A 14,459-nucleotide genomic window follows, 5' to 3' on the forward strand; every position below is an offset into this window, starting at 1 on the left:
TATCAATGAACTAGTTGATGAACTGACTCCACTGCTTCAGCTTTTCACTGAGGGAAGCAGTGGACCAAGCAGACGTACAGGACGTGTGACACCAGAGGGATAAAAATGTCTTTATGTAACGCTGAAGCTACTGGGGATGAAACGTAAAAAGAATAACGAAAAAATACAAAATCTCCAAATAGGAATTTTACATTAAATGCACTTACTCACTTAAATAAAAAAACGTATCAGTAAGTGTCAGTCTGATTCACACACTGAGGCTAACAGGTGTTATGAGTTGCTACAGTCCTGAGTGGGATGGTAGGTATAGGCAGCCTCAGGTCTTTGTGGCTCAGATGGGGAGGGGACAGCAGGGTCTCGGGTTTCTGGCATCAAACTGTTGCTGTTGCTGGGGATTCTTATCCATTGCACCAACAGCCGACCTGGCCACTCGACTCTGCTGTTATCCTTATAATCCGCACAGGAAAGATCCCCTGTCTGTCTGTCGGTCTGCCTGTAGTGATGAGGGAAGTACTCACAACATGTACTCAAGTAAAATAAAAAAGTACCACAACAGTGAAAGTACTTGCCCTGATGTAATCGTGATGGAGACTCGGCCAAATCCATTTCAGGTGTTTCTTCAGTAATGCTGACACAAATACATGATGGATACAATACATAGAATAATGCAATAACAGCACTCCAATGATTTAAAGCATTTGTCAAATTGAAAATTTGTCTCCGTTCTGCGGTTTTATGAACTTGTTTAGCCTGTGTACAAATTAAACATGTCAGTGTGCAGTGGTTTTAGTAGCTGTGACATTTGTTCTTGCTCAAATTGAAGGAACCGGCGTCCCTGTGAGCTTTCTATATCTAACCAGACCAAAGCCTGCCATGCTATGTGCAACTGTGTGTGTGTCTGTGTGTGTGTGTGTGTGTGTGTGTGTGTGTGTGTGTGTGTGTGTGTGTGTGTGTGTGTGTGTGTGTGTGGTGTTCGGTGTGATGGTGATGATGTGGAGGTTCCCACGACGGCCATCCATCCATTTCTTGGCACACACACACACACAAACACACACAGGCCATATGGCCACAGCATACCCATTGCATGCCTCCACTGTGCTTTGGCCCATGGACCCACAGCATAGCTTCACATACAGAGGCATGTGGCCTGTAAATGAGAGGATGGAGAGAGAGAAATGGAGTGAGGGATGGGGGGATGAGTGAGAGATGGGAGGAAGAGGTTGGCAAAGAGGAAGAAGATAAGGGATGGAGAGACTCTACAGAGAGATGGAGGTGAGGGTGGTTGGTTGGTGTTGTGGTGTTTGGTGAGCAGATGGCCAGGCTCGAGGAGGGGCGTGTCCTGTCCTCGCGACCCTTCACAAATCACACGGTTCTCCCCCGAGGGGCTCGCGACTCGGCCTTCAATAAGAATCAATGGGAATTACTGCGCGAGAGAAAGGGATGAATGGGCGGCGGGGCGCGAGACCTCTTCCTTTGTTGTCCCCCTGCGTGTCACAGAGCTCCTGGTCACACACACGCACACACGCACAAACGCACACACACACGGACCCACGCGCGCGCACACACGTAGTGACACGTACACATAAACAATAGGAAAGCACTTCAGTTAAACAATCAACCCCCAGTTAAACAATTTTTAACCTCGCACACGCACACACAAAACACACACAACACGCGCATATGCACACAAACACACACGCGCACACACGTAGTTACAAGAATATGCATAGTCAATACAAAAGCACTTTTACGTTTTACAATTTTTTAACCTCACAAAAACACACAAAAACACACACGAAAAACATCTACTCACATCCACAATAATACTTACACGCATCCACACGCACGTGCACACACACACAAACTCAAACACAGGCACACAAACACCTACACGCATCCACATGCACGTGGACTCACACGCACACACAGATCAGAGGGGAGGAGTTCCTGCAGTTTCCTTAAAACACCATTAGAAAGTCTCCTGGCATAAATTGTGTTTTAGGGGAAAATGTCATCTTGCTGTTGGTAAACCGGGGGGGGGGGGGGGCGGGGGGGTCACTTTCCATCTCACCATGCCTTTCAGTCATGGTTTGCTGGCCTAATCGGAAAATGTGTGCCACGTCATGGTGATGAATGACTGATGGTATATATTGGCCTAATACAGGGAGGGAGAGAAAGAGCACCGTGGACCTCTGAAAGTCGGGATGAGTGTAAATAAAAGGCTTTAGCAGGGGGATTTTACGCCACGCCACATAGCAGCATTGTAGGCCATTGAGGAGGGGGCTGAAAATCAAGTGGTAAAATGAAATGAGCAGCGTCCTATAGCTAAACACACATACGGGTATAAGGGGAAGACGGTGGCAGCCAAAGATAATAGTGTTAACGCTTAAGGTTAAAGGCCCTTCAATCAGCATGGAGGAGTGAAAAAGAGCATATCATGGACACATTATACACAGGCCTCTCATTCATCTGTACACTGACCCAGAGGGAATTATAGCCACGTCGGGTCATCACAAGTATGCAGTGATAACACACCACCAGCTCCTCTACAACACAAGGACAAGACGTCAGCACTGTATGTGTTGACAGGAAGGTCCTAATGATGGGGACAGCAGCAGATGAAAACACAGAGGGTGCAGCAGTCTGAGCTGTCGTTCATCATGTGTTTGTGTGTGTAAACATCATATAGTGCTCTGTACAACCTGCTCTTCATACAGGGCATCACTACCTGCTATAACACATTAATAGAGCAGTCAGTGAGATGGAGGCCCCGCTCTGGATCTTTGTTGTGCTGCTGTGTTGTGCAGAATGAGCTGAAGGATAAGTGTGACAGGGAAACCCCAATCAGCAGCTCCCCCCATTTCATTATTTTGATGGATGGATGGATGGATGGATGGATGGATGGATGGGTGGATGGATGGATGGATAGATAGATAGATAGATAGATAGATAGATAGATAGATAGATAGATAGATAGATAGATAGATAGATAGATAGATAGATAGATAGATAAATATATATATACATATAGATAGATAGATAGATAGATAGATCATAATAACATTATCGTGTTGACAAGGGTCAGCTCTCCCCCACATGTTTCTGCTTACACACCCACATGTTAATAACACAGTCAGTGTTATGTCACATAAAACACAGGGTATACTGTGTAGTGTTGTATCTCACGTTCAGGAAAAGGGGATAATTTACTGTCAAACATATTGTAAGATGATTGTTTATGCTCTCTCTCTCTCTTCTCTTTTCTTCTCATTCTCTCTCTCTCTCTCTCTCTCTCTCTCTCTCTCTCTCTCTCTCTCTCTCTCTCTCTCTGTCTCTCTCTCTCTCTCTCTCTCTCTCTCTCTCTGGTGGTGATGTGTTATTGTGGGAGAGCAGGTGCTGCCGGCCCAATTACCATACAGCTGAAAGCACAAAGAAAAAAAAAACTTTACTCCCTCCATGCCTCCCCTCCTTCTGCCCCTCATTCCTGCCCCCCCCCCCCTCCTTCTCCTCACAAAGTCTCTTAATGACAGCCACGCGAGTGACACGCTACCAAGTCTCTTTTTACTGCATGTACCAAAAAAAAGCCAAGCAAGTAAGGGGGAAATACACAGGCATGCGGTGAAGTGAGGAAGAAGAAGGCGTGCTGCCGTATAGCCACTCTTGTGTGCGTGGCTTAAATTTTCTTGCGCCTTCAAGGAGGCTAATTTCCTTCGTGCTTAATGTTTTTAAACATATATCATTAGGAATAAATTGAATTGGGTGAATTGGGACGGGATGGTCTAATTGTAAATGTGGCATTAAGATGATAGGTTATGTGGAGAAATAGCACTGATCAAATGCCCTCTATGATATTTTTATTTATTGCATTTGAATCAGTTGGTTACACTAACAAAACGTTTTAAACTTTTTTTTATTTTTTATAAAATACTTTTCAACTTGTTTGTATAAGTGCTGGCCAATGGAAATTGAGTTTCATTATTAAGACTCCGCAGTCATAAATAATGCAGGATACGTGAGGAAAAGAGCAGCTGTCTAGTGAGTGCGCACGTGGAGATGTATAGGACATGTATAGCCAATCATTAAAGATAAGATAATAAGAACAGATCGACTTGTATGGGGGGTGTGAACATGCGAGGACCACTGCAGGGGTAACACCATAGGAATGCGGCGGAGCAGATGGTCGTTGTAACGCAGTTGGGACGGCTGGCTGGCTGGAACAGGTCAGGGCATAGAGGCTTTACCATAAACCCAGATATGAGGAGTCATACCCTGGCACCCTGCCCCCTCCGCCCTCTATAAATGTATAAATCACTTGATGGTGTGATGTGCAGGACTTCGTGCAGAGGTTGGAGAATTTATCGGAATGTAAATGTAAGTGTGGAGGAGGGAGGGGGGAGGCATCAGGGGAAGCGAGGGGTTGTTGCACATTTAACAGCTCAGTAGCCATTTGGTCTGTCCCCTTTGAGAGAAAGAGAGAGGAGTGGGGGCGGGTTTTTAGAGAAGTTGTGTGTATGCGTGTGTGTGTGTGTGTGTGTGTGTGTGTGTGTGTGTGTGTGTGTGTGTGTGTGTGTGTGTGTGTGTGTGTGTGTGTGTGTGCCCCCCCTCCTCCCTGCTCTTTCTTTGTGATGGCCCCGGGGCGGACTTGTGGTGGCGGTGGTGGTGGGATGGAGGGAGGGAAGAAGAGGAGCAGAGAGGCTCATTTGCATCTTATTACCCATCGCCTGCTGGCCCCGGTATAAAACCCTGTGCAGGGGCAGGAGAGCCATCAGACAAACACACTTTTAAACCGAGAGAGACAGAGAAACTCGTTTTCTGCGTTTCAGGATCAGCATATCATTATGAAGCAAGTGGGAAAATAAACAAGGCCATCATCACATCGAGAGCTGCCTCTGGGTTGACTGGAATTAACTCTCTTCTATTTCCAACGGGGATTTCATTCACCGAGAGGATCCTTCTTCATCGTTTTTCGCTGAGGATTACTTTTACTCTGTAAAACTTTTTCTGGCTCGTTGTGGGAACAGGCGCGCCACAGGACAAACTTTCTCCTCATCCTCCCTCCCGTGCGTCAAGGCTTCACCTTGACTGTGAGTGAAAACTTTCTCCATGTGTGTTTGAGTTTGGCTGCTCGGACCCTGTGGAGCTTTCACCGCTTGTTTGAGGGCAGTCAACACAATGGGACGTCTGTCTCTGCTCCTGGTTGTCACTCTGTCCTTTCTCACCTGCCAGGTAGGTCCACTGACGATGAATTATCCAACTCTCTCTTATCTCTGCACTGATTTTCACATTTTAAATGCGCATATTTCCCACACTCTGTGGAACGCACCGGGCTGACATGTGTGTTTGTGTGTGTTGCCGCTTGTGTATAGGTTTCATGTTCCGGGGTGTTTGAGCTGAAGCTGCAGGAGTTCCTCAACAAGAAAGGGATAACGGGGAACGCGAACTGCTGCGCTGGAGGCTCCGCGCATCCGCAGGGACACCAGCACTGCGAGTGCAAGACTTTCTTTCGGATCTGTCTGAAGCACTACCAGACCAACGTGTCCCCCGAGCCTCCCTGCACCTACGGCGGGGCTGTAACTCCGGTACTTGGCTCCAATTCCTTCCAGGTGCCGGAGACCAATGCGGACAGCTTCACCAACCCGGTGCACTTTCCCTTCGCCTTCACATGGCCGGTGAGTGTTTCAATGACAATGGACGAGGGGTGGCTTATGATTTATGCCACCGTATTAATCCATCTTCCCCAACACTTATTGATCATAAGTAATGTATAACTTTTTGGGCATTATACCATAAAGAAAACACCATCCCCTGTAATATTCCATATTAACCCTATATGCATTTAATTTAAACACTAATATTTCTGACATGCAGAATGACTGTATTACCATGAGTCACATTTTGCAGTAGCAATGAAAATCATGCGCAGACAGACAGTGAAGTTGTTATGGTCGTATTCCAGTGGGACACATTAGCTTTGAAGAGTGCAAAACGCAACAGATGCTCCCAAACTCAACACTTGTGAGGGTCTTTGTCAGCAGTGTGTGAGAGGGGCTATTGTAGTGTTCCTGTGCTCTTTGGTGGGAGGGGAGGAGAGAGTGTGTGTGTGTGTGTGTGTGTGTGTGTGTGTGGTGGGGGGAGCGGAGGGAGGGTTTTCACCAAACGCTCCCTCTCTCCTCCGACCACGCATGCAGGCGTGGTGGGAAATTTAACATCCTCTGAGTTGGCACATCATTGGCAGCGCAGCGTGAAATTCCGCCTCGTTTGGTTTTACGGCGGCGAGCGAGTGTGATAGTGGCAGGGTGTGAAAAGGGGAGCAGGTAGTGGCCCTTATTAGGCCCCTAATCAACACGCGAATTAGGCTGTGAAGTTTATTGGGAGGCCTCCTCTAATGGCCCTCTGCTGTGGGAGGGAGGCCTCCAGGCCCCGCAGCTGTTGACTCTCTCTCTGTGTCTCTGTCTCTCCTCAGGGGACGTTTTCACTGATCATTGAAGCCCTGCACACTGACTCCCTGGACGACCTGGCAACAGGTGGGTGGCAGCCAGAGAAGGCAGCACTGTAACTCAAAGACAGTGCCAGAAGGCTGATAGTGGCCTGGTTTCTCTCAGTAGCACTTTTTTTCACATAATGCTCAGTCATTGGTGATAAGTAGGACACACTAAGTCTGATAAATGTTGTAGGTTTTGTTTTATTTTAGGCCTATTATGCTTTTGAGACACTTATGTGCTTCAATTTCTACATGCAGGTCCTCCTTTAGAAACAGATGATGTGTTAGATTATCTACCTTGCCTACTTAGTTGTGCTATATCCTGATAGGACTAATAGTTATACATATTAAAGCATAATCTAGATGATATTTCTGACTGAACATCTGTGAAATGCTAAAAAACCGGAAGTAAATATCCACTTAGTGAATAAAACCTGCTTATGTTACAACTTACTTGATTTTCTAATGTAGATCAGTGGGCCATGATGATATGTAGTTTTAAACACAGCCTCTATTTTTTAAAGCACCAGGTTTGTTTAACATCACACATGCACGGCAAAGGCCTCCCATAGTTTTAGCTGTGATTTGTTCCAGTGGTGAGGTATTTGCCGCTGTTATCTTTTATCTCCTGTGCTTATCACTGTACTAATGATGAGTAACTAGCAGCACAAGACAGGGGGAGTATGGGTGGTGAAGATAGAAATGTAAATACCCTGTGGAGCCCTAAGTTTTCACTTTAATCAGCCAGGTTTTTTTCATTAGAATGCACAGTTCACAAATGTAAGCATTGTTTAGCAAATTAAAATAAGAAATATAACTCATAACTTATCCAGCAGTAACAAGATATGATCAATAACAGGCTGCACGCTTCTCTTCTGCAGACAACCCAGAGCATCTGATCAGCAGGGTCACCACCCAGCGTCACCTCACCGTGGGAGATGAGTGGTTCAAGGACATACAGACATCCGGCGGGACGGAGCTACGTTACTCCTATCGCTTCCTGTGTGACGAGCACTACTACGGCGACGGCTGTTCTGTCTTCTGCCGGCCCCGAGACGATGCCTTTGGCCACTTCACCTGTGGCGAGCGTGGGGAGATCATATGCAACTCTGGCTGGAAGGGACATTACTGCACTGAACGTAAGTGGGTTAGATTTATTAATCCAGAAGTATGTCTTTCACGGGGTTTGTGCAACATATTGAGAGGAAACAGTTGTTGTGATTTTTGAATTCACTAACAGATGCTAGTGGGAGAGATGAGATTCAGGAGCAGCACAGTGATTAGCACTCAATGTTGATGTTTCCATAGAGCGTATGATCCCTGAATGCTTCCTCAGTACATAAGGAATAATTATACATTTAGACTTAAACTGGATGATGAGGTTAGAAAAAGACATTTCACCATCAAAACTGTAAAGAGCCCTAAATCGACAGTGATGAGGTAAAAACTTTGAGTGCTTTTTAATTTCTACAGAGTTTCTTAAGCTACTTTTCAAAGTTAATTTCCCCCAACGGTCCCTTGCCGATCGTTATTGTTTAGGGACTTATTCCACCTCCTAATGCGGGGCCCGTGTGCAACAGGCGTCAGTTAGTTATCCCATAGCACCAGAGGCCTCCATTCTAATGAGCCGCACTGGCTCCTCAGTAATTCACACGCCGCGTGCCTTCCATTAGACCACTGCGGCCTCCTTTGCCCCAAACCTCCTCCCCGATTGGCCAAGTGGGGGTCCTGCATTGTTGCGGCCCGGGCTGTTGATTGGCCAAGCAGGGTTGTGTATTGTTGTGGAGGGGGCAGCTGCTCGGTGAGAGGAGACAATGGAGCAGCTGTCTGGTGGTTAGCTCCACACAGACCAGCTGGCCCTTGGGGGGGAGGAGGAGGAGTGTGAGGAGAGACGGGAGGAGCAGAAGAGGGGAAGGAGAGCAAGAGGAGAGGAGTAGAAGAGAGGGGATAGGTGAATGGAAGAGGAAGAGAGGAGGATCAGAAGGAGGAGGGATGGTAGGGTGGGGTGAGATGGGGGTGGCAAGGGTGAGAAAAGGGACTTCTGACCCACAGTCAAGGGGAGAAAGGAGGCTTTGTGTGCACCGCTTTTGTGTCGGAGAGCAACCATGTTAAATAAGGGGCTTGTTGGCTGGTTCCCCACTTTGGTGACCAAAAGCTCTTGAAGCCCCCCAAAGGATGCTATAGCTGTGGGGCAACGTTTTATATAAGTTTTTCAAAATTTAAGAAACCAAAGTGTGTGAGCCTGCAATCAGAAGTGACCCGATGACCCCGATTACCCTCAATATTTTATACTCTTCCAGCTACAAAGTGACGTGAATCACCAAACAAGTTTTCATAAGCCTCTGTTGCAGTGTAGCAGTAGACAGATGGGGCATGTAAACATACTGGCTCAAACAGATCAGAAGGTCGGGGCAACAACCTGACAGGCCCCAGTTTGAAAACGCCTATGGAGGGCGAACATATTTCCCATAATTCACTTGTCATCTTTTCTTTCCCCTCTGCAGCAATCTGTCTTCCCGGCTGTGATGAAGAACATGGGTTCTGTGAAAAACCAGGAGAGTGCAAGTAAGTACAGAAACCCTGGATATAGTATTTTTTCCCACCGGATTTAAATGTAACATTTTAGATTATCATCATTATCCTTGCTTCTGTTATGGGCAATACTGACTGAATGTTGTGTGTTAACAGGTGTCGTGTGGGCTTCAGTGGACGTTACTGTGATGACTGTATCCGTTACCCAGGCTGCCTCCATGGCACCTGCCAACAACCCTGGCAATGTAACTGCCAGGAGGGATGGGGCGGGCTCTTCTGCAACCAGGGTGAGTTCACTGAAAGATTAACTACTTTGTTAAAATCCCTCAATTTTTTCCCCTTCAAATTTACAATGTGCTGTGCATTAATGTTGTTTATTGTTGATGATTCCAGATCTGAACTACTGTACGCACCATAAGCCCTGCCTTAATGGAGCCACCTGTACCAACACTGGCCAGGGCAGCTACACTTGCTCCTGTCCACCTGGATTCTCGGGCGCCAGCTGTGAGGTCCAGGTTAATGAATGTTCTGGAAACCCCTGTCGCAACGGAGGCAGCTGCACTGTGAGTATCCCGAGAGGAAGACAAAAAAAATAAATATATATATATATATATATATATATATATTCTGGCAACAAGCCTTAATGTAACCACTGTTAACATTCTTCCCAACATAGGATAACGACAATGGCTACAAGTGCACCTGTCCGCCTGGTTTCTACGGAAACAACTGCGAGTTGAGTGCCAGTACCTGTGCAGATGGGCCTTGCTTCAATGGCGGACATTGTGTCAACAACCCTGAAGGGGGCTACTTCTGTCAGTGCCCGTTCGGACAAGCCGGCTTCAACTGCGAGAAGAAAATCGACCACTGCTCCTCCAACCCTTGTTTGAATGGTAATTTGTCTTCTATGTTTTTACATCAACTATAAATAACCTACAATTAAACCTACACCAGGAACTTAATGTTTTGGGACTAACATTCAGTCTTTGTCTCAATCCCTGTCCCCTCTGCAGGTGCAGAATGTGTGGATCTGGTGAACTCCTACCACTGTCAGTGTCCTGAGGGATTTTCTGGTCCTAACTGTGAGGACAGCGGCAGCATCTCTGGACACTGTCTATCCTTCCCCTGTCAGAATGGTGGGACGTGTCAAGAGGGAGTGAACGGCTACACCTGTACCTGCCCGCCAGGTATGGCAGCTTCAAACAGATCTCTCTTGATGGATTATGTTGATGTACTTTGTCTTTTTTATACAGTTTTAGATTAGTTTTGTTCTAGACTAATAATCTCTGATTTCTTCCACAGGCTATACTGGCAAAAACTGCAGCTCCCCCCTCTCCCGCTGCTCTCACAACCCCTGCCACAATGGAGCTACCTGCCACGAGCGTGGCGGGCGTTATGTGTGTGCTTGTGTGCCCGGCTATGGTGGTCACAACTGCCAGTTCCTCTTACCAGAGGTTCCTAAAGGTCAGCCGGTGGTGGACGGACCGGATCGGCGATATTCTTCACCGGAAAAAGGAAATGTTGAATATGAGGAGGATGACGATAGCGGATTCCCATGGACGGCCGTGTGTGCCGGTGTCTTCCTCGTTCTGGTAATCCTGATTGGCTGCTCAGTGATGGTTGTCTACATTCGTGTCAAACTGCAAGATCGGCCAAGCCACCACAGTGACAGTGTCCACAGTGACAGCCACGAGACCATGAACAACCTGACGACCACGAACAATTGTCTCCGCACTGACAAGGAAGTGGGTGCTTTGATGACGGCGTCCATTAAAAACACCAACAAGAAGGTGGATTACCGTTCAGACCTTGCTGGGTCGCAGGGTGGTCTTAGTGGAATCAGCGGGCTCAATGGATCAGAGAAGAACGGCCTTAAGACTCGCTATACCAGTGTGGAGTACAACCTGGTGCATGAGGTCCGGCAGGAGGAGCTGCTGCTGTGTAAAGATGAGGAGCACGATGAGCCAGAGGTCAACTGTGAAATGCTGGATGAGTTTGACTCAGAGGAAAGATACAGGAAGAGACAAAAGAGGTACGTTATTTTCAAAATATACACTTAAATAGGTAAAGTCTTTTGAAACTTAGAATCATGCATTCCTCAAACTAAGCTTGTTAAAAATTTGAGTATTAAAATGTACATCGTCTATTCAATGACTTTAGCATTTGTTGTTTGGAGGGTGGCATCTCTGAATCTGTTTGTAAACTGTTATCGTTCCTTTCCCACAGCGAGGCATCAGAAAAGAAATACGATGAAGAGTCACCAAGTTGCAACGAAGCAAATTATCAGTCCTCGAGTGAACTGAACTATCATGCAGCAAGTGATCTTAAATATCAGTCAACCAGCGACGTCAAATACCAGTCAACCAGTGACGTCAAGTACCCATCAACCAGTGACGTCAAGTACCGATCAACCAGTGACGTCAAGTACCCATCAACCAGTGACGTCAAGTACCCATCAACCAGTGATGTCAAGTACCCATCAACCAGTGACGTCAAGTACCCATCAACCAGTGATGTCAAGTACCCATCAACCAGTGATGTCAAGTACCCATCAACCAGTGACGTCAAATACCAGTCAACCACTGATGTCAAGTACCCTGCAACCAGTGACGTCATGTACCCATCAACAAGTGATGCTGAATACCACTGTCCCAGTGACAGCAGATACCAGTGTACCACTGACACCAAATACCAGTCTGTTTACGTCATGTCGGACCAGAAGGATGAATGTATCATCGCTACAGAGGTGAGGACACAGAAATATATTTATCCTCCTGGCAATTGTATGATATTAATGCAATCCCCCTCAACACGGTCTGTAGAAAGAAACAAGACACTGATGTTTTTTTTTCTGTATTACAGGTATGATACCGGACCAGTTTCCTCTGGTTGTGGTTGATCCACACAATCACCAGCCCTGAGCAGTACAGCTCATCTTGTCTCCGGGAGGTTCTACTCCTGCTGTTTGCTGCTGTTCCCTGGGATTTTTCCGGAGGACTTTTGAGCCATGGTGCTGCTGAGCCAGCAGTGTATTCATCAAGGCCTAAGTACTTTAGTGCTACGTGTGAATCCAAGACAATTTTGACCCTTGATGGAAGCTGACACAGTACTATGGACAAAGTACTAAAAGACAGTGCTAGCAGTTGTACAAACTTTGTACAGAAACCGTTCTGAACATGTAATCATGCAGTTTGAATGATAACTGCTGGAGAACTGATGAAGAGCTTGTTTGATGTCTTGTTGCAGTACTGGATGATTTACTGCTCGTACCAAGATGAACCACTCTCTGCTGGTCAACAGCGAAGTATTGATTTGGATTTTGACAAATAATATTGTAGTACTGTGGAGTACTGATTGAACAGTTTAGTACCTTTGGAGTACTCAGAACTTTTGAAGTACTTTTGTAGTACTGTTATGTGTTGTGGTTTTACAATTCAGTGTAAAAGCTGTCGTGGATATTGAACAGTTCCGGTTCTGTGCAGTGCTGCAGAGTTGAGGGTGGAGTTATAGCAACATTAGAAGTTTTCAAATTGTAGCTGCTAAGAATTCATGAAAAAAATGTAATTGGAATTAAAACATTTTTTAAACAGCAACTCCAGCTTTACATCTTTAACTCTGCAGCACTGACAGAGACGATGTAGGCTGAGCTGGTTCTCAGCAGAAATAAGCGAACTGAAGATTCCAGTAGTGACTGCAGATCGATCCAACATGGATCCTGTTGGGCCATACTGGCCTCTGACCCCTGAAGGTTTTAATACACAGGGCAATGTTTCGGGCAGAGTGACTCAGGAAACACTTTCAGTATTGGAGGACAAACAAAGAGAAATAAATCAGGCAAAACAAACAAAAATTTGTTATGAATTAATTTGTTATTTCAGTTCTGCTACAAAAAATCCTGGATAAAGTGAAATTATTGTTTCACTGTTAAAAATGTAATAATTGTCCCGACCTCTGATGATGCTGTCCTGTTTCCAAGTGAGCTATGATGGACTAATCTTAACTGCCAAGACCTCATTGCACTATGGAGGTGTGTGTGTATGAGTGTGTGTACAGAGGAGGTGATGTCATTTGTTTGGTGTCAGGTGTGTGCACTGCCCAATCCCGCTCCCCTCACCCCCAGTCTTCCACTATTAGCCAATTGAAGGACACCATCACCCTGCCTGCCATTGGTTAGGATCAATTGTTTTATTTTATTTGTTATCTAAAGAAAGGCGTATTCTTTTAATTTAATAATGTAATTATTTGTGTTTCATTTTGTTGTGATGTTTTTTGTTAAATCTCTTATAATTTAAGTTGGACAGTTTTTCTTTGGCAGATAATGTATGTATGTAAGTTTGTATGTATGCATGTATGTGTTAGGCACTTGAGACCACTGTGACTGTGTTGTATTTAAGATAAAAGTCGTATGTACAGAGCCTGTCATTTTTATTACTGGAAAACAACGCAATATTTTTCCAAAATAAAAGAGGAATGAAATATAGAACATCTGCTGTTGACTGTTTAAATATGATCATGTTTTAATTATCATCTCATGCACATTAGAAGTAGACAAATCATGAAAATTAAGTTTTTACAATTTCCTTCTGTGCAGTGGCTTCATCTCACAGTAATGGGAGTTTTAGTAGCAAGCACCACAACATAACAATTTGTAGTTTACAGGTGGTTACTGGAGTTGATGTAGAGGATAGATGAATGGATGTTGAGGTAGCGGTGTAAGTGCGGGGAGAGTGTACTGATGACTGGGTGGAGGGAAACTAAGTTTGTGGGTTCCATCTCAGGATCATTGCACCCGAGCTGTTTACGGCCCCCCCAGTAGGCCCCTACAATGAAGAGAGAGATGTTCACCCAACTGAATAAGAAGGGATGAGGGAGAAGAAGATAAAGGGATGTTGATAGGGATGAGGTAAGGGTTAATGGATGAAGGGAAGGGAAAGGATGGGTTGACTGGGTATAGATCAGAGTGTGATGGGTTGACTGGGTATAGATCAAAGTGTGATGGGTGACTGGGTATAGATCAGAGTGTGATGGGTTGATCAGGTATAGAACAGAGTGTGATGGGTTGATCAGGTATAGATCAAAGCGTGATGGGTTGATCAGGTATAGATCAAAGCGTGATGGTTGATCAGGTACAGATCATAGCGTGATGGGTTGATCCGGTACATAGATCAAAGCATGATGAGTTGATCTGGTATAGATCAAAGCGTGATGGGTTGATCAGGTATAGATCAACGCGTGATGGGTTGATCAGGTACATAGATCAAAGCATGATGGGTTGATCTGGTATAAATCATAGCGTGATGGTTTGATCAGGTATAGATCACAGTGTGATGGATTGATCAGGTATAGATCAAAGCATGATGGGTTGATCAGGTATAGATCAGAGTGTGATGGGTTGATCAGGTATAGATCAAAGCGTGATGGGTTGATCAGGTATAGATCAAAGCGT

General features: G+C 45.5%; 1 protein-coding gene across 1 annotated transcript; it reads left to right on the forward strand.

Moving 5' to 3' along the window:
• The first annotated feature begins 4,679 nt into the window (after nt 1-4,679).
• Nucleotides 4,680-13,450, forward strand: dld (deltaD). Its single transcript, XM_053421803.1, has 12 exons — nt 4,680-5,226; nt 5,367-5,669; nt 6,464-6,524; nt 7,363-7,620; nt 8,986-9,046; nt 9,170-9,300; nt 9,407-9,576; nt 9,690-9,906; nt 10,027-10,200; nt 10,316-11,045; nt 11,240-11,759; nt 11,876-13,450. Exons 1-12 carry the CDS (start codon nt 5,173-5,175, stop codon nt 11,879-11,881), a joined length of 2,685 nt encoding a protein of 894 aa, XP_053277778.1. The 5' UTR covers nt 4,680-5,172; the 3' UTR covers nt 11,882-13,450.
• Nucleotides 13,451-14,459: the final 1,009 nt, after the last annotated feature.

This window comes from Pleuronectes platessa, chromosome 1 (genome assembly GCF_947347685.1).
Source record: "Pleuronectes platessa chromosome 1, fPlePla1.1, whole genome shotgun sequence".
NCBI classification, from domain to species: Eukaryota; Metazoa; Chordata; class Actinopteri; order Pleuronectiformes; family Pleuronectidae; genus Pleuronectes; species Pleuronectes platessa.